The 19,998-nt window shown below is 47.3% G+C and overlaps 1 protein-coding gene across 4 annotated transcripts in view; it reads right to left on the bottom strand.

Moving 5' to 3' along the window:
• Window positions 1-1,039: 1,039 nt before the first annotated feature.
• The window catches only part of FBXL16 (F-box and leucine rich repeat protein 16), a 28,406-nt gene continuing 9,447 nt past the window's right edge, over window positions 1,040-19,998 (bottom strand). For 2 of the 4 annotated variants that reach the window (XM_007499240.2, XM_007499239.3), the window contains exons 2-6: window positions 9,377-10,077; window positions 8,091-8,599; window positions 7,092-7,176; window positions 5,286-5,349; window positions 1,040-4,875 (exon numbers count right to left, since the gene is read on the bottom strand). In XM_007499240.2, the coding sequence (XP_007499302.1) occupies window positions 4,727-4,875; window positions 5,286-5,349; window positions 7,092-7,176; window positions 8,091-8,599; window positions 9,377-10,063 (1,494 nt within the window). In that variant the 5' untranslated portion in view covers window positions 10,064-10,077 and the 3' untranslated portion in view covers window positions 1,040-4,726. The remainder of the gene's footprint in view (window positions 4,876-5,285; window positions 5,350-7,091; window positions 7,177-8,090; window positions 8,600-9,376; window positions 10,078-19,998) is intronic. The other 2 variants (XM_007499241.2, XM_056805737.1) reach the window with 1 other exon arrangement.

Here is a 19,998-nt window from a genome sequence, read left to right as displayed (position 1 = left end):
CTGGGTTCAAATCTGACCTCAGACATGTTCTAGCTATGTGACCCTGGACAAGTCACTTAACCCCTATTGTCTATCCCTTGCTGTTCTTCTGCCTTGGAACTAACACACAGCATTGATTCTAAGACAAAAAATAGGCATTAAAAAAAGGAACTTAAAGTGATTAGAGACACTTCTATCTCAAAAGAGCCAATGCCATTTTTGGATAGCTTATCCCTAGGATATTTTTCCTGATAACTGAGCTTCTGTACTTCTAATTATTGTAATTCCAACCATTCTTCCTGAGATTGGACAGAACAAGTCTAATTCCTCTTCTAAGACAGCTATCATATGGCCCCTAAATCTTTTCCTCCCACCCTACTATCCCCATATCCTTCAACCCATCCTCCTATGGTATAGTTTCCATGAATGTCTCTACCTTAGTCACTCACTTAGTCACTTAGTCTTTTGGAAATACTCCAACTGGTCACTGTTCTTCCTAAAATATGGTGCCCAGAATTAAACACAGTATCAATTTACAGAATGTCAGAGTTGGAAGGGACCTTGGAGAGCATCTAGTGTAACCTCCTTATCTTACATAGAAGGGAACTGAAGCCCGATGAGGAAGTAAGTTTGTCTAAAGTCTTACCAAGTGAGTTAGTAATGAAGATGGGACTTGACCTCAGGTCTTCTAATCTATAATGTATTTCTCTTTTCGTCCTAACAACTAGATGGTAGTAGCAGGGACTATATGTATATATATATGTATATATATATAATATTAAATATAATTGAGTGATTATAACCTCACAAAGTATTTTATCTCAGTTTCCTCCTTTGTAAAACTGGGGATAGTATCTACCCTACCTCTTAAAAACATTATGATCACATGACATAATAAAGATGGAAGCATCTTGAAGAGTAAAAAATGTTCTATGAGGAGTTGGTAGTAATAGTAATTATTATACCAATAACATTTGTAGTAGTATTAGGAGTAGGTTGTTCCCTCAACACCAGTTCAATCACATGGTATCAAGATCAGGAAACACACTAAACACAGATGTTTTTGCAACTTTTTTTAATATATATTTTTATAAACAGGTCACGTGATAAAATAGCACAAGAAACACTTACCAAATATAAGGTTATATCTTCCGCATATACAGGAGAATGAGGTTGTTATGTACAGTAAGAAAATGGTTTTCAGGGTTGATTTTTTTTTCCTATCTCCCTTTTATTTTCCTCCTACAGTAGTTGGAAATATCACAGCTTCAGTTACTTTAATACTTTGGACCAATGAACACCTCTCCCGTTCCCCTCCCTGACCCCAGGGGGCACAAAGCAGAGGAGGGGGGTTGAGAAAACTGGCTTAGGACCAAGTCAGCCCGGAGCCCCAGGCCAGATGGTCTGGCTCCAAGGGTACAGGAAAAATCTTTGGGCTGTCAAATCATTTCTCTGTTTCACTTCAACAGTATTGCTCTCTCTCTCATTCTCTCTTTCAATCTCTCTCTCTCTCTCTCTCTCTCTCTCTCTCTCTCTCTCTCTCTCTCTCTCTCTCTCTCTCTCTCTCTCTCTCTCTCAAACTCTCTCTCTCTCTGTCTCTCTCTCTCTGTCTCTCTCTGTGGGGGGAGGAGTTGGGGGGAGGGTAGCTTTAGGGATAGGTTCATCTCTTCCAATCAGAAATAATCTCTTCGCTCCCATGATGGTGTCTGTCCCAGGATGAGGTGAGGGGGAGCGGTGTCTCCTGGGGATCTCCTGTTTGGAATGGGAGGGGACCCAACTTCCCCTCCTCAGCTCTCTTGCTAGGCTGGTGCCAGCTTTCGATTCCAGAATCCAGGACTTCCAAATGGTTTAGGATCTTATGCGGCCATCATCAGAGACCATCTGGGGTGGGTGGAGTGGGGGTGGGGGGGGGAAGAAGTTGGGTCAGGGGTGGCCAATAAAGAAGCCCTTTTCCCCCACCAAGATTCCGTGGAAGATCAGAGTTGCTGGTTGGAGTTGTCCTTATGGGGTCAGGGTCCCAGCCTACATAGGGTTCCCAAACCCCAAAGCATGAAGACTTTTAAGATTGGGTTGCAGTGCTGAAAAAACCCATGCCTATCCCATTGGCCTTCAGAGCAAAAAGGACCTTTGGAAGCTTGGTGGACACAGAGAGTTTATTCCAGCACCCATAGCTATATTTGGGGAACCCAATGGAAGCTTCTTCCTAGGAGGGGAGGGGACAGATCTAACTCTAGGCCCCTGGTCCCCAGTTTGGTGGCTCCTGTCTCAAGGGGCAGGAGGTGGAGAAGAGGGGGACAATGCTCAGCAAATGCCTGTCCCATCTATATGGATGAGAGATCCAGGTACAGAGGAGAGAAGGAGCCATATCAACAATGGGGTGGGTTGAGAACAGGAAGAGAGAGCCTTAGCTGAACAGATATCTGAAGCCATCTGGGGCTACTATACTCAGTCCCAGGAACAATTATCCATTCAGAACCATCCCTACACATACTTTCCACTTTCAAGCCTCCTCTAGCAAAACCCTGAGGTGATCCTTAGACCTTAGACCCTTTCTCCTTCAATATTCTTCTCTTGATCCCCCATCTCCCACCAAAAGGAAGAAGATTCCAATGGCGGGGACTGTCAGTGTTTATCTGTGGGCTTGCAGTCCTGCTTCAGGCCATGGCTCTAAATGATGTACCCAGGAAGAGGAAGAGGGAATTTGGCCTGAGTCAATAGGGTCTCCCTGAAATAAGGAGGGTGAGGAATCAGGATCTGAAGGGGAGACCCTAAGCATCCCCCCAACCACATCCTTGGATTACCCCAGGCCTCACAGTGGTTATGGAACAACAGAACCATCTGAATTGGGAGTAAAAAAGTGAGACCCTTAACTTCGCTCTAAGCTCAATACAGCATCATTCAGATTGCCTGGTGGTACTGTACCTCAATTTCCCCATGAGGGGAAACCAACACCTCTCCCCCTACTGAAGATTTGGGGAATGTTTCAGGGGATGGGAACAGAAAACCTAAATGCCTGTTTCAAAGCAAAACCTAGGTGAGTACCTTCCCTGTCCCCAGCAACACATGCCACACATGTTAAGCCCTTGGCTCCACTTTGGAAATGGGCCATTGGGAGACATGGGAGCTAAAGGGGACAGCTGAGTCTGAGAACAAGGAAGAAGGAGGAGAGGGATGAAAGGAGGCAGGAAGCTAGAGGAGGAAAGACGAGGAGAAGGAGAGATGCGGACCTAGGCTTGAACTGTCATGGCATTACCTCTTGCCCTGGGTAACAGAGCCCTAGATTAAGGATTCTCTTCAGTACCTTTTGAAACAAAGCTTGCCTTCATTAAGGGTCTATTTCCATTTGACCTCCACCCAGGACTGGGATCCAAAGGGGCTGCTCTAGCCAGAGGTTTGGGGGAAATGGGATAGAGCTGCCTGAGCTGGGGGGTGGGTGGGACAGGATTTGTGCATGGGTGAACATGATTGTGGGCAGGCGTGCAGAGCAGGGCACAGAGGGGCATGCACATATGTACCCATGTATGTGTATGTGCTCATAGTCGAGGAAGAGGAGGGGATCCTTCTCTCTGAAGGACAGGATGGGCCTACCACTTGGGAAATGGCATTCTGGACCACGGGGACAGAAAAAGTGGGTGGTCATTTCTCTTACCCCACTATCCCCAGGATATTACGCCTTCTTTGCTCTGGGAACTCAGAGCTTCGGTCCTAATCTATCCCCCAATTTCTGCCATGTATCCACCCCTGAAGGGTCCTGGGGATAGGCTCTATCCAGTGGCCCTCCATAACAAATGGTACCATGTCCAGCAGCCCTCCATGACAAATGGTACCATGCCCAGCACCCATTGGTTTAGCTGGAAGGCCTGAGGCTTCAGGGTATATGGGGTGTGTGCCTCTGTGTGTGTGTGTGTGTATGTGTATATGTGTATGTGTGTATGTGTGTGTGTGTGTGTGTGTGTGTGTGTGTGTGTGTGTGTGTGTGTAGGGGAGGGTTTAAAGTGAGAGAAAAGTTGAAAGGGACCCTGGGTATGAGCCTCCAGGCTGCTGCTGTCTAGAGAAAACGGATGAGGTTGAGCCTAGATTTTGTCGGGAGATGTGTGTGTGTGTGTGTGTGTGTGTGTGTGTGTGTGTGTGTGTGTGGTTACAGAAGCAGGAATCTTCTCCTTCCTGCTCTAAAATTGCAATCCTATGATTCTCTAGGACCACCAAGGAGAGCCACTGTCCTACCACATAGGAGAGTATCCCCACACTGCTTCTGTCCTATCCAGGAATGTAGGGACAGAAGGAGTCGAGAGCATGGGGGGCAGAAAGGCAGGTGGGGGATGATCGAGTTGCTCCTGAGCTTCTGAGTAGCCATGTGGGAAGTGGGAAGCCGGGCCCAGCTCCTGTGGCTGCTTGTCCTTCCTAGCCTAGTCAAGAAGAAGGATCCATGTCCTTCTCTCCCCCCATCACTCCAACCCCCAGCTCCTGGCCTGGGCCAGGGGAGCCACCTGCCCTCCCCCTACTCCCCACCCCACCCCCTAGCTATTCCTGGCTTGAGTTAGTTGGCAAATTGACGCAGAGGATGGTGAGGGCAGAGCGATGGTGGAGTGGGGCAAGAGCTAGGCTGGGTCCCTAGGACTCCTGGGTCCTGTGTGGAGTATGACCCAGGTCCCTGTGGGACAATGAGACTGAATGGAGAAGGGAGGAAGCTGAGTGGGGCAAGAGGGGTCAAGTCCCAAGATGGATGGGGCCAAACCCGGCCCGGCCCCTACTCTATGACCAGGCATCGGGGTAGGTGCTGGGAGAAATACTTGAAGAGCTCGGGGGTGGCTCCAGGGCAGTTGGTCAGTTCCAGCTCTTCCAGTTCCTGCAACTGCACCAGGCCAGAGAGCCCCGTGGTGGTCAGCAGGGGACAGCCTGGAAGCATGAGGAGGGGCAGATGAGAGGCATGGGGCAACAAGTACCCCCTTTGGTTCCCCCACCCCAACCCAGAGCCAGGGAAAATCTAGGAGCTCAGGACTCCTGCTTGGGAGGTCTCCAGGCCTGACCCACAGGATATACATCCCAAAGGCTGGCTAGTCCCTTGGGACACCTCAGGTTCTGGTGTGGAGGAAGAGAGAGAGGCCCAGACCCACCTCTGGGGCAGTAAGGTAGGGGTGGCTTCCTCATCTTAGCAGGGGGTGGGGGGCATGCCATCTGTTCCCCCTTCCCATCAACCTGCTCCCACAAGGCTGCAGCTCTGGCCCTCTTCTCTAGAGGAGGCCACATGCCTGGGAGTGTGGCAAGGGGCAGAGAGACGAGGTAGAAAGCGGAGGGAAGGATCTCACCTGCGAGAGAGAGGAGGCGCAAACTCCTCATGGCCAGGAGGTGTTTCAGTCCAAAATCCTGCACCTGTGGAGTCAATGGGCCTTGGTTAATATTTTCCTTCTCTTCCTTCCCTTCCCTCCCAATGTTTAGGAAGATGGGAGAATGCTGGGACCCGACCACAGACAATCCCTCCTCACCACCTCCTTCTTAAACAGCTTCAGCAAAAGAAAGCAAATATGAAAGTAAAGTTCTATACTTGGGTTAAAACAAACCATTTTTCAATGGGTTGCTCAGTTTTGCTCAGTTTTTTTTCTCTTCCTCTTTTAAAAAAATTCTTTATTATAAAGCATGGATCTTTGAGAGGGGAAATGAACAAATATAAGGAGAAATTTAGGTAATGTTAAAAATGGAAGATATCAATAAAAATATTTTAAAAACAAAAATCAATTACATGAGTATTATGTAGTGGAGGTGAGGCTAGATGATAATTTACATGAAAAAGAATGGAGGGGCAGCCAGGTGGCTCAAAGGATAGAGTGGCAGGCTTGGACACAGGAGGTCCTGGGTTCAAATATGACCTCAGATACTTCTTAGTTGTGTGATCCTGGGCAAGTCACTTACCCCTATTGCCTAGCCCTTATCTCAATTCTCCTGTAAAACCAACACATGGTATTAAATCCAAGATGGAAGGTAAGGATTTAAAAGAAAATAAAAAGAATGAGCAGGATTCTTAGTGGACCCTAAGCTCAGTGAGTAAACAGAAGGCAAAAAAACAAATGAGAACTCAGACTTCATTAGTATATGCAAAGTGTCTGGATTTAGGGAGGTGACAATCCATCACATTCTGCCTCGGTCAGACCTTATCTGGAGTTTTGTGCTGATGAATGGAAGCACTTCCAGGAGAGGCAGAGAGGACTGTATACCATGCCACATGAGCATTAGGTTAAAGACAAGGGGCATCGTTTGTCTGGCGTAGCCTTCGCTGGGATATGCCAGTTGTTTTCAAGAACTTAAAAGGATGTACAAGTAGAAGGAAGAGTAGCCTTATCCCTCGGCTCACCAGTCACTCCCTCCCTCTGAAAGGGCAGTGAGGAGTAATGGTTGGGAGATAACAGGAAGCTGACTTCAAGGTGGCATCAGAAATAGCCATAGTGGCAAGCATTGCTCTCTAAAAGTAGAAATGGATAACCTCAACAAGCAGTGCCTCCTCCATCCCTGGAGGACTTCAAGAAAGGGGTTGGAGGACTCCTTTCTGGGAATGCTGAAGCAAGGATTCTTCTTTGTGTACAGGTTGGACTCTAAAATCACTGGGGTCCCTTCCAACTGTGAGATTCTATGCATTTGGGTGGTCTGAGAGGGAGAGGGAGGAGCCTTCAAAAGCAGGGATTCTTAACTGGTTTTTGTGTCCTGGACCCCTTTTCCAGACCCCTAAAACCTCTGATTCCCCCTTCTCAGAATAATGTTGTTAAATGCCTAAAATAAATTAGGATTACAAAGGAAACCAATTATATTGAAATAAAGATGTATTTTTTCCCTATCCAAAGTCAAGAAAACTATTGACGGACTTCTCGGGGTCTGAGGATCCTAGGTGAAAAGTCTGTTCCAGCAGCCGCATAGGTTGGGTGGGTAGGGAAGATGAGGAGAGAGGAGTCAATCTGATCATCCTGGAAAAGATTTGCTCCAAGGAGGCTTCCCCAGGGCCTCCCATGGGCTAGTCATTTGAAAGGCCCTGAAGTCCAGGAAGGTTTCAGTTTAGGGGTAGGAAAGGCACCCCAAGGAGGCCCCAGTACCTTTCTGTGGGGTGATATAAGAGGGGGGATCCCTACCTGACAGCACCATCGTAGGTAGAGACTTCGAAGTGAAGACATGGTGGACAGGTAGCTGAGTCCAGTGTCTGTGATTCGAACACACCTGTGGGACCAGACCAAAAGGGTGTCTGCCTGGGATCAAGGTTAGCATAGATGCCTCCTCTTTTGACAGCCTACCTTCCACAAGGCCCATCTATAAAATGGGGATGACATTGCTTGCAGTATTTATTTCTTCATGAGTATTGATGAACTCCATGGAAATATGACCTTTTTTTCTTTTTCCTAGCAAGGAAGACTCCGGATCTGGCTTCAAAGACAGTCAACTCCAGACCTCTAGACCCCATTCAGGGTCTCCTGACTCTATGTGGGCATGGGACTGCGAGGGAGGTTCCTTATCATTCCCAATGTGTTATGGGAGTCAGGAGACTCAGAATCAATTCTTGGCTCTGTCTGGGTAATCCTGGGTGAGTCCCCTTTCCTCCTTTACCCTCAATTTCCTCATCTATAAAATGGTGATGATACCCATACAGCCTACCTCACATGGGCTTTAGATTTAAAGGGCTAAGGAAATGTGAATTTTATTTTTTTACATTTTGGAAATTTTTATTTAATTAATTAATATAGAATATTTTTCCATGGTTACAAGATTCATGTTCTTTCCCTGCCCTCCCCCAACGTCCCTCCCATAGACATGCAATTCCTCTGGATTTTACATGTGTCAATGATCCAGATCTGGAAATGTGAATTTTAAAAGAAATCATTTCTACACTTTCTTATTCATTGCATCGACACCTGCTCGCTTCATTCCCTGCTTAGCCTTCTCTTCAAAGTGTCAGAAGTTTTCAGGGCCTTTTTTTCCACCCACCTGGGATTCTTCTTCCTCCTGGAATGATCCTAAGTCAGAAGGAGCTTGGAGTGCTCAGTGCAGGACAACCAAGGAGGCCCCAAGACCCAGAGGGGGCGGCCCCTCGAGTCTGCTCCCCACTTTGGGCTCCCACCAGCCCCTCTCGGGCCTACCTGTCAAGCACCAGCTCCTCCAGCTTATGTAGGTCACAAGCGATGTACTCCAGGGCCATGTCGGTGATCCGGGGGCACCAGGACAGGTCGAGGCTGCGCAGCTTCCTTAGGTTCTCAGCCACGAGCTCCACCCCGTCATCGGTGACTTTGGAGCAACCGGAGAGACTAAGGGAGGTCAGGTTGGGCAGGCTGTGCACCATGTTGACCACGCCATGGTTGGTGATCTCCCAGCAGGAGTGCAGCCGCAGAGTGTGGGTGGTGTAGCCCTGCTTGGCCGTGAAGTAGGCCAGGGCCGTGTCCGTGACGTGGTACGCCTGCAGGCTCAGCTCGGCCAGGTTGGGCAGCAGCTGAGAAATGGCGGCAATGGCGTCGTCGGCCACGTTAATACAATCGCTGACACTCAGCGAGGTGATGCGGGCATTGAGGCTGGACCACAGGCCCGCCTCCGTGAAGTCGTTGCAGCCGGACAGCTCCAGACGAACTACGCCTTGCATCTGCTCTAGCATGACCTGGGAGGGGGCACAGCGAGGGGCACAGCGTTAGGGAGCCTCCGGTCCCGCCTCCCGCTGCCGGGTTCCCTTAGGTGCCCCAAACGTCTTTGATCCTGTCCTTCCGAGGTCCTGGCACCAACAGAACAGGGACCCGCTGAATCCCTTCAGGCTAGAGGTCCTCCGCCATTTCGGTCCCGGGGAATCTCCAAAGCCAGAGTTTGTAGAGATACGCCCACCCTCATGCTCTAGCCATTGTTCCTAGAAACACCTTGATTTTGCCTCATCCTTTGCTTCCTCAGCCCTGCATGGAATGCCTTCCCTGCCTTCACCTCCCTTCCCCTCCTTCGAGGCCCAACTTGAGTCTTTCTCCTAGAGGAAGCCCTCCCACATCCCTCCAGAGGACAGAGATCCCTCTTTCGGAAGCACTAGCGCACTTCCTGCCTCCCTTTATCAATAACATTTGGCATTATTGTGAGACTTTTCCCATTGGCTATGTTCTCTCCCCACCTAGATGGGCCTCTCCATTCCTCTGCATCAGCCCTGCCCCACTCCTGCCTCCCCCAAGCCCCAAACAACCCTTCAGGGCTTAGGGAAGACTGCTGCTGGATGAATGAATGAATGAATGAATGATGAGCTGGAAGGACTTCATGTTTCTGATGATGTATCCTTTTCCATCTAATGGCACCAAGATCATCAGGCACAGCTGTCTCCACTTTCTTCTCCTGCCCCTCTAGTCCCTTCCTTCTGCTCCCCCTCCCCCCTCCCCCACACGAGCATGCCCCAGCCCCCACCTACCTCGAGGCCCGCATCTGTGATGGTGGACCGCTTGAGGCTCATGGACTTGACACCCTTCTTTGACAGGGAGTAGTTGTCAATGAATTCACAAATGTCTAGGTCCGAGACACCGACGAGGCAGAAGCCGTCAAAGCCGCGCGTGGCAAAACCCTGCAAGTTCACAAATTCCTTCTCCCCACCGGGCAGCACATTGTACAGCTCCTTGGCATGCAGGACCGGGGTGAGGCCCACCCAGAACTTGGGCTGGTAAAGCACCCTCCGCCAGGCTTTGCACACCTGGGCCAGCACGCACTTCTCACAGGCGGAGAAGTAGCAGAAAAGACCATTGAGGATCTTCTCATCCACTGCGAGGGGCTGCCTCTCTGTGGGAGATGCGGGAGCCTGGCTGGGGCTCTCACCGGGGGACAGTCCAGCGGCAAGGGGCTCCGAGGAGGGGCACGGCCCCCCTGCCAAGGCAGCTAAGGAGAGGGGGGACGCCAGGCTGGGTGGGGGCCTTTCAGTGGGCACTGGGAAGGCTGGGCTGGTGAGGGCAGGCACAGGGGGCAGCTGGCAGAGTCGGTTCTTCACAGCTGGGGTCCCTTTGGTGATGCTGGCAGAGCTGAGGCCGTTGGGCTGGCTGGCGAGCTTTACCAGGCCATTCCGGGGTAAGCATGGGGGCTTGGTGTTGCCGTCGCTCTGGTTCGACATCTTCCACGCTCGCTCTGCAGATAGAACAGGAAATGGGGAGGGGGGGTCTGGTGAAGGAGGGGACTCTGGGGCTTGGCCAGTCCTTCTGGGCCTGACATGGGGGATCTTGAACGAGCTGTTGGACAGATTGGGAATCCCGATCCATTCCCACCCCATTTGGAGGAAATCTTAGACTAGCAAAGATGGCAGACCCTAGAGAAGAGTTGGGCGCTAGTGAGCCGGAGGAGACTAAATTAAAATCTGGAAAGTACCCAAGCACAGGCTCACCCACGAGGAGACAGAACGTGCTTGGGGTGCTGTGACTAACAGCCTCTGAACAGAACCGAATAGGAGAAACCCTTTGCAGGTCTCCCCAGAATGGGAGCCCTTCTAGAAATGAAAAAGGAATGAGGCCTAGAGGGAAGAGAGCCCTAGAGCCCACCCTCTGGGGCCCCAGCTAGAGCCACTGGGGCTCAATTCACGCCCTGGACATGTTGTTGGGGTGTGCTGCTGGGGGCCACTTTGGAATCTCCCCCCTTAAAGATTTCCAGAGAAATCCTGCCCCAGTTCAGTTCAGATGGTCCTGTATTTGCTTCCAAGATGACCCTCGTTCCTCGCCCCACCTGAGCTTCCTCAGCACTGGGGAGGCAGGTGTCAGGGACAGGGTGCAGAAGGAAGGTCTGTAGGGACCTTGGACGCACCTGGACTGGGAGACCGGGGATTTTCATGGGCTCTTCCCTCCCCCCCACCAGAGGAAGCTCTCTTCAGTGTCGTGTCTCCTCTTCCCCAGGGTTCTCCACCCCCACTTAGTCCTGCTGACAGGTGGGCTGTCCCAAGCCTGGGGTGGGATGGGCTGAGTCCGGATCCCTAGAGACGCTGAAATCGGATCCAGGACGCCAGAGAGGGTTCTTCCCATCTGTCCCTCGGTCTATTCTCCTTCCCGCCTCCCCCACCCCTGGCCCAGCCAGCCAGCGTTACCTCTGCCAGAAGTCTCCCTCAGAGTCTAAATGTGGGCTCAAGATTGAGGCAGGAATCCTGTGGCCAAACCCAGGCCCCTGCTCTAAAATTCAACGACTCTAAGCTGGGGGACCAGAGCTCCAGATTCCCTTTGTTGTCATTGATTTCTCATCACATGGCTCCTTCAGCCTAGCCCAGCCCTGTGCCAGAGCTGGTTTCCAGGAATCAGAGACTTCCCCCACCCAGGACAGCAGCTCAAGTCAGACCGGGCTGGATGGCCTCACCTGGGCTAGGAAGGCAAGAAAGTCAGGCCCACGGCCCCTCCACCCCCCACCCCCTGCTACCCTTCCCTAAGACGAGTCCCAGGGCCGGCAGCCCATCCTGCTCCCAGCCCCGAGCCCGGACTTCAAGAAACAGCAGTAACCAAATCCCACTCTGAGATAATGGGCCGAGAGGAAGTCAGCCTAGGAGAGGGCAGCCGGCCAGGAAGGAGTGTTTTTCTTTCCTGCACTTTTCCAAGGAGGGGTGGTAGAAGTCCCTGGAGAGGAGCTGGGCACGACGAGAAATCTGTCAGGCCTCAGAGACCATCTCAGTCTGGACAAAAAGATGAAGTGCTCTGGGTGGAAACTGGTCCCTCGGTCTGGGCCTCCATTGCCTGCCTGCCTGCCTTTGACTGGGGGAGATGAGGATGAGTCAAGCTGCAGCCAGACTCGGGGATCCACCTCCTCTCTTAGCTGCAGCAGATCTCGCCCCCACCCGAGGCTTCCTCCTCTTGGGCAGGCACCAGAGCCCATCCCGCTTTCATGAGCAGGCCCCGGTCTCTGACTCTAACGGGGATTCGAGGCAGCATCCTCCACAGAAGAGCATCTTCTCCCGCGCTACCTCCCCTCCTCTGCAGGTCCTGAAGCCCTCTCTGTCTTCTCAGGTCTCAGAGAGCATTCCCCAGCCCTCTCCCTGGGTAGGCACCATCAAGCAACAGCGCCGGAGGAAGGATAATTCTGACCTTCCTAAATAAAATAAACGACAACTCTATTGCGTTGGCTAGAGTTTTGCTAAGTTGCTCTCTTTATAGACACCGTTCTTCAGAGGTTCCTCTTGGCCTATCATTAGCATTTAAGGCTCTCCACAACCTAGCTCCACCCTACTTTTCTTTATCTCTCTGCTCCCCTACACAATGCTAGTCTTATCTAAAGTAGGGCAGCTAAGTGGCACAGTGGATAGAGACAGACTCTTCTTCCTGAGTTCAAATCTGGCCTTACTTGCTAGCTGTGTGATTGACCCCATGACAAGTCACTTAACCCCATGTGCCTCTGTTTCCATAAAATGTAAAGTGAACCAGAAGAGGAAATGGCCAACCACTCCAGTGGCTTTGACAAGAAAACTCCAAACGGGGGCACAAAGAGTCAGATGTGACGGAAACAAACGAATGACCATTAGACTCCTCTTTGTTCTCTAAATATCCTGTACTTTGCTGTCTGTACGCTTGCACTATTACCTCCAAGTGGAGTGCCCTAAGGGCCTTTCAATCTCTGTTTGCCCAAATTCTATCAATATTTCAAGGCCTAGCCCAAACATTTTTTCCTCCCAGAAGCCTCTGATTCCCCTAAATGGAAGTAATCTCTCTGTCCTCTTAATTCTCAGAGTATCTTTATTGTATTTCTCTTGTGCTGTAATTATTTGCGTTTTATTCCATTTAACAAACTTTTATGAAGGGCTTATTATGTGTGCTGTGTTTATCTCCCCAGCTAGACTAGACATTCCAGCAGGCCAGGGACTGCCTTATTCATTCTGTTAGCTTTTCATGGCCCTTAGCAGGGTCCTATGCATAAAGGTTACATACTAAATGAATGAAGCTCTCTTTTCATGCTCATAATTTCTTGGAGAGGGATGGAGGTTATTTTTCCCATTTGGTAGTTACATAGACTAAAACCCAAAGAGGGTAAAAGGAGTAAACCAATGTCAGATCAAAAACAATGTGTGATCAAAAACAAATCTTCCTCTCCCTACATGGACATCCGCTAAGATAATGGGCAAAGTTTTGATCCAAAGAGCCAGGATTGGTGGGATTGGAAGACATAGCTCTGAACCTCTTTCATTTGTGTTCCTTCCCAAGCTGGGCAGGCTGGAACCCAGTTGGTAACTTATTTAGCTCTTCTATGCTTCTGTTTCTTCCTTCATAAATCCTCCCTGGCCATTGAACTCAGAGGGGGTAGTGGGGATTAAGCACTTGGTGAGCTGAGGATGAAAGGGGCTGGATAATTAGCTGGCATGATTACTGCCATGCCTGCTGTGGTCCCATAGCAAATTCCTCTCTGACTCCTACTCTGCAGAGAAGGGCTCTCCTGGTTCCCGCCTCTCATTCTGGCCTTTGATTCTCTAGCTGAGAAGTATTTGCCTAGGGAAGGAGAGCTCTAATCTGCCAGTGACTCACTCCTATTGCTTAACCTTGACCAGAAGCCCAATCCTCCTTCTGGGGTCACATAATCATTTTCCCAGAAACTTCTGGTGCCATTTTTGCAGCATTAGGCCTTTCAATGAGAAATAAAGAGCTGGAGATGAGAATGGCCTCAGTAACCAAGATCTTGGCCCCCTGCTGACTTTCTTGAGAATGAAAAAAACGTTTCTCTGGGCTTCTTAAATAGCCAGTTATATCTACAGTTTGGAATGATTTCAAACCTATCCACAGAGACATAGGCATAGAAACTTTGTTCTTGGGTCAGAGGCATTTTCAGGAGCCTGAAAATCCAGTTCAAAGCCTTCCTCCTCCAGATCTTCCCAGCAACCCACACTGGTCCCTCCTTCCTCAGACCACAGCCCATTTGATCCTGTTTGACACTTGATTGTAAACTGCTATTATTCTCTAATACTTTTTTATGTGTGGGTGAGGCTAGTTTTCCCAAATAGGCTGTAAATTCCCTGCTTCTCTGAGGGAAGGGGGCTGGAATTTTCTGGTTCTACTTACCTCCCCCAATAGCATGTAATACTAAGTAGAAAAAAACCTTTGAGTCTAATGACCTGGGTTCAAGGCTCTGTTTTGCCACTTAATGACTTTGTGGTCTTAACTCAGTCATTGCCACAATTTGGACCTCTTTCTCTTCATCTGCAAAACAAAGAGACTGGACTAACTGACTTTTTAGATCCCTTCCTAGTTTAACAGTCTATTAGTCTGTAAGACATGGAATTCATAGACATGTACAGAATATACAATGAAAAGGATATGCACATGCTAATTATAATCAGTGAATTGCCAGTGTTTCTCTGAGTCTCTCCCCTCACCAATATGGCATAGCACCATCTTTTTGGTATATCCTTGTCTCAACCAAATATCAACTGAGATGTGAGGATCTACAAGCACTTTACAGACCATTTGACAAGTAAGTAGGAGGACATGGAGAGCAGGAATTGAAGACTCTAGGCAGGAAAGATGCTCACCCTACACTGCACAGAAAATTTAAAACTTGAAGCCTGGACTTTCCTTTCCTCTGTGATCATCTCCCACCTGCCATTCCAATTCTTTTTTTTAAATAACTTGGAAATAACAAGAAGTCCTACTATATCTAGGAACATGAGGCTTTTGCTAAAAATGTCAGCTTAATGCTACAAGGCTGGGAAGACTCTTTACAAGAATTCCTTAGCAGTCTCCCTCCTCCCCTCTCTCTTTACATTTTAAAGAGGTTGGATATAGTCTAGGGATCCAAACCTACATGGAGAATGAGATCCTTGCTATCTCAACCCTTTTCCCCAATGACAACCTACTAGGTTCTTTGTGACCACTGAATCATCTGCAATTAATTATGTCAAAAAAAGTCTACCATACTTTTGGCCACTTTGAAGTTCCCTTCCTACTTGCTTGAATCTTATTAAAAGAAGTGGTTTGGTAAAGAGAAAAGTCTAGGATGAAGAGTTGGAATTGGGTTCCACTCTTGGCTCTGATATTCATTAACCTTTAAACTTATTGTAAATCACTTCTCCTTTCCGGACCTCGGTTTCTGCATCTGTAAAACTATAGAACAATAATTCTTGCAGTACGGATCTCTATAGAATTTAACACTATTGGCCACTATCTTCTCCTGAATATTCTCTTCTCTTGGGTTTTTATGTATTGCTTTTTCTTTACTCATCCAACTACTCCTTCTTAGTGTCTTTTGCTGGATCATCTTCATTCATATCTTGTTCCCTAATTGCTGGTGTATTACTAGGTTCTGTTTTATACTCTCCTCCTTTTTTATTTTTCTTTATTTAAAACCCTGACCTTCTATCTTAGAATCAATACTGTGTTTTGGTTCTAAGGAGGAAGAGCCATAAGGGCTAGGCAATGGGAGTTAAGTGACTTGTCCAGAGTCACCGAGTTAGGAAGTTTCTGAGACCAGATTTGAACCTCCCCTCTCTAGGCCTGGCTCTCAATCCATTGAGCCACCCAGCTGCCCCCTTTCCTCTTTTTTTAGTGGTATACTATCTCAATCAGTGCCTTCATCAGATCCCATGGATCATCTTGATGGAGATTACTCCTAGATCTATATATTCAGCCCTAGTTTCTTTCCTGAGCTCTGATCCTATATCATCAGTTGTCTGTTAACTATTTTGAACAATGTATCCAGTAGACTTCTCAATCTTGATGTATCCATAACAGAACTCATTATCTTTTCCCTAAAACCCACTCCTCTTCTGAATGTCTATATTTTTGTTAAATGTATCACTATCCTTCCAGTCACCCCAGTTTAAAAAAATTCAGCATCATTTTCAATGTCTTTATTCTCACTTACCTCTTGTAGCCAAATCTATGGAGGAAATTCCCACACAACAACCAAATTCCTGGATATCTTGAACCATATGTCCTGCAGACATGTCAGGCTTAATGTATCTAAAACAAGACTCATGGCCTTTCCCCACAAACCAACCCTTTTCTAAACATCCCTATTTCTGTCAGAGATATCACCATCCTTCCAATCACCCAGCTTTGAAAATTCATTGTTATCCTCAACTTCACATTCTTCCTCATCCCCATATATCCAATCTGTGGCTAACTCTTGCTCTTTCCACCTTCACACCTCCACGATGTCTCCAGCATCTGTGTCTTTCCCTTCAACCACACACCTACTGCCCTAGTTCAAGTACTCATCATCTCCTACCTGGCCTGTGGCAACACACTCTAATGGATCTCCTTCCTTCATATCTTGCCCCAACTTCCAATCCATCTTCCATTTAGCTAACAAAATGATTATCCTAAGGATAGGGTTTCAGCATGTCATTCCTCTACTTAAATTCCAGTGGCTCCATACTACCTCCATGATAAAAACAGAAACTACTCTTCTTGCCATTTAAAATCCTTCACAATCTGCCCTTAAAATATGCCTTTCCAGTCTTAGTTCAGTTTTATTAGACATTAAGCCTATTCATACACTCTAAAGACTCAAAAGATCACAGTATCCTTTTTACTCTATGTGACATGCCATGTCCCATCTCCATGCCTTTGTACTGCTGTCCCCTATGCCTGAAACACTCTTTCTTCACTTCAGCCTTTTAAAATCCCTTTTTATAGTTGTTAAGTCATTTCAGTCATGTCTAACTTTTCATGACCCTATTAGGGGTTTTCTTGGCAAAGATGCTGGAGTGGTTTGCCATTTCCTTCTCTAGTTTATTTTATATATGGGAAACTGAAGCAAATTGGGTTAAGTGACTTGCTCAGTGACACAAAGCTAGTAAGTGTATGAGGCTGGATTTGAACTCAGGTCTTCCTGACTCTAGGCTTGGTGTTTTATTCACTGTGCCACCTGGAATCCCTAGTTTACTTTAAAATTCAGCTTAATTGCTACCTTCTATAGAAGGTATTTTCTTACCACTCCAGATGCCTTCAATAACTTTTAACCTATTTTGTATGTATTTATATATTGCCTTCCATGTTATATCTATATTCATAGAAATACATTCTATCTAGCTACTCCTTGATGGCAGTGACTGTTTCACTTTTGTCTTTGTATCCCAGCATGAAGCACTGTGTCTGGCATATATTAAGCACTTAATAAATGCTTAGTTATTGATTTATATGGACAACACAGAGTTGTTACGAAGAAAACATTTGGTAAATCGTAAAGTGATACAGATATGTGAGCTGTTAACATTGACACTATTATTTGAGAAAGACATAATAGACTGACAGAGGGACTACAAGACTTAAAGTTGGTAAGATCTAAGGTAAAATCCTGCCTTGGGCACTAAGGACTAAGTCACCAGGGGCCCACTTAAGCTTTCTGAGCCTCAGGGAACTAACACACTAAATTATGTAAAACTATGAGATTATAGGTGGGTTTCAACCTAAATTTGTGGAAGGAGTTCTCACACTAGAACCAAATTTTACAGTTTTGACATGACATATGTTTACAGTGATGCTTAATAATATAGGGTCTTAGGCAGAGCTGTAGACAGAAGGCTTGTGTTCAAATCAGGGCCTTGCCACTTGCTAGCTATATGAACTCGGTTCTTTCATCTCTAAAATGAGGGGAGTGAATTAAATTACCCCTAGATTCCCTTCCAAATCTAATATTCTTATTCTATGAATTACTTTTTAATATCTTTATATGCTTATTTAACAGTTTCCACCAATGTCTGATTAGATGAAAATAGTCGTAACAAGCAGTCAATACACAGCACATGTGAGGTCAGGATTTCAGTCCTCGGAAGTATGGCAGAGTATAAAGAATATTGGATTTAGAATCAGGATGCAAATAGTGCTTACTAGCTGTGTGGCCTGGAGAAAGTTATTTAACCTCTCTGAGCCTCATTATCCTAAACTGTAAAATGGGGGTGATATTTGCAAATGTTATTAGGATCATTTATCAATTATTATTAGGGAAAGAATGCCCCAGGGCTGTCTCACAGAGGCCAAATTGAGATTCTAAAGAATCATTGATTCATAATTTTTTCTTGGAATGTTTGTCTATTGTTTTATATTTTCCCCAAATGTCTATTTCTTACTATAGAGAAAAGTGAAGGTAGTCAATATGGTCCAGTAAAAACAATGCTGGATTTGGAGTCCATGGGTCCCACATTCATATACTCCTTCTGCTACTAACTACCTGTGTGATCTTAGGCAAGTGAATTAACCTCTTTGAGCCTCAGTTTCCTCATTTTTAAAGGGGAGGTTTAGACTAGATCGCCTCTAAATGACTATACTATAGGGGCAGCTGGGTAGCTCAGTGGATTGAGAGCCAGACTCAGAGATGGGAGGTCCTGGATTCAAATCTAACCTCAGACACTTCCTAGTTGTGTGACCCTGGGAAAGTCACTTGATCCCCATTGTCTAGTCCTTAACCACTCTTCCACCTTAGAACCAATACACAGAATTGATTCTAAGATGGAATGTAAGGATTTAAAAAAATAAAAAATAATAAATGACTATACTATATTAACTCTATGATCCTATGACCTCAGTGTTGGCATTCAGATATTCAGATATATTGCCATCTCAGGTCAACAGTCTTACAGAAGGACTTGCTGATATTGGAGGGGGTTATGTGTTGGTGAATTTATCATAATTTCTGGCTCTTCTCCCCCCCAATACTGTGTATTCTATTTATCTTTCATCACCCCTCTTCAAACCCCTCTATCCATCCTCTTTATTGAAAATGTCATCTTTGGTCCTTCCCTCTCACAGATCCTGCGGTGTGTTCCCCATCTAGTATTACTCTCCTCTACCCTTGAACTTCTCTGGCTTCCCAAACTCCAAACTTCCCAAACTTCCACTGCCAAGTCCATTCCCCAAAGCTGAGAGAGAGCATGGAAAGAGAGCCTCATGGCTTGCAGCACCACGGACAGCAACACAGGGAGGGTGGCGCGTAGAGGCTGCAGGGCCTGGGGCCAGCACCTTGGAGAGCATCCCAGAGAGGGGCCGCGGGGAGCTGCAAGACCAAAACAATTTGAAATTCAATCTTAGCAGGGAAGCGACTCTAGGAGGAGAGGTGAAGCAGCTCAGGTGGAATGGAAGAGGGGGAGGTAGTCAGAGCCTAGTAGGAGAACCAAAAGGAAATACTGCTGGAGGCTTGAAGATTTCAAAGATTTTAAATACTCTGAACAAAGTGGAGAGAGAGACTTCTACACACACAGTAGTTGTGATGGTGCATCAGAGATAATGTCTTGGAGTGTCAGGAGCTCTGCACTTGGAATCAGAGATGACTCCGTTCTTGTCCTGGCTCTCACATATATTATCTGGGTGACCGTAGGCAAATCATTTCATTTCTCTGCTCCTTTTTCCTTATCTTTTTTCCTTTACTGTTTTCGGGGGGGGGGGGTGATGATACTAGCATGGGTTGCTGTGGAGAAGTTGCTAGAGAAAGAAACCCATTTTTCCTTTAAGAACTAGAGGAGACCCCAGAGATGGCTCAACCATTTTGATTTACTTGAGAAAATTCCATTTCGGAGAGGTGAAATTACTCACCCAAGGCCACAAAGCCTTTTTGCTTCTTCATGCGTGTAGTCCTATCTATGTACTGGTTTGGGTGCATCTCTCTCCCAGGCTCGCAACAAACCACAAAATGTTATAGGAACATATATTTGGACACACATCCGCATACTCAATTCACTAATCGAGCTAGGAGAGTGGTTTCATTCTGTAGAAACAACAATAACAATGATTCCAAAGCCTGGAGGAGGACATTGGCTAAGGCTGACTGTGGAAGAATACAGAGTAACCTTCTGCCAGAGTCCTGGGGTTCAAGCTGCCTCCACATTTGCTGTCTCTTCCAGGAGACATTCTAACCCCCTGCTCTGGGTGTCAAACCTCCTTCCAGGTCCTATGATAACCGAGAGCCCTCGTGTCCTCGGGATCGAGGTGCCCCGTGCTGTTTTCCCATCTTGATTTCTTTCTGCCAGCCTTGGTCTGGCTACTCCACATGCTCCCAGCTCTTCAAGTGGCATGGGCCCATGGATTCCCAACAAACTGCATCAGACAGTAGGGAACAGAAAGAGACAGTTCCTGAGCCTGCACAGCAACTCTGAGGGGCAGT

The sequence above is a fragment of the Monodelphis domestica genome, chromosome 7 (genome assembly GCF_027887165.1).
Source record: "Monodelphis domestica isolate mMonDom1 chromosome 7, mMonDom1.pri, whole genome shotgun sequence".
NCBI lineage: Eukaryota > Metazoa > Chordata > Mammalia > Didelphimorphia > Didelphidae > Monodelphis > Monodelphis domestica.
Note: the sequence above shows the minus strand (reverse complement) of the source record. Positions and strands in the feature narration are given on the sequence as shown.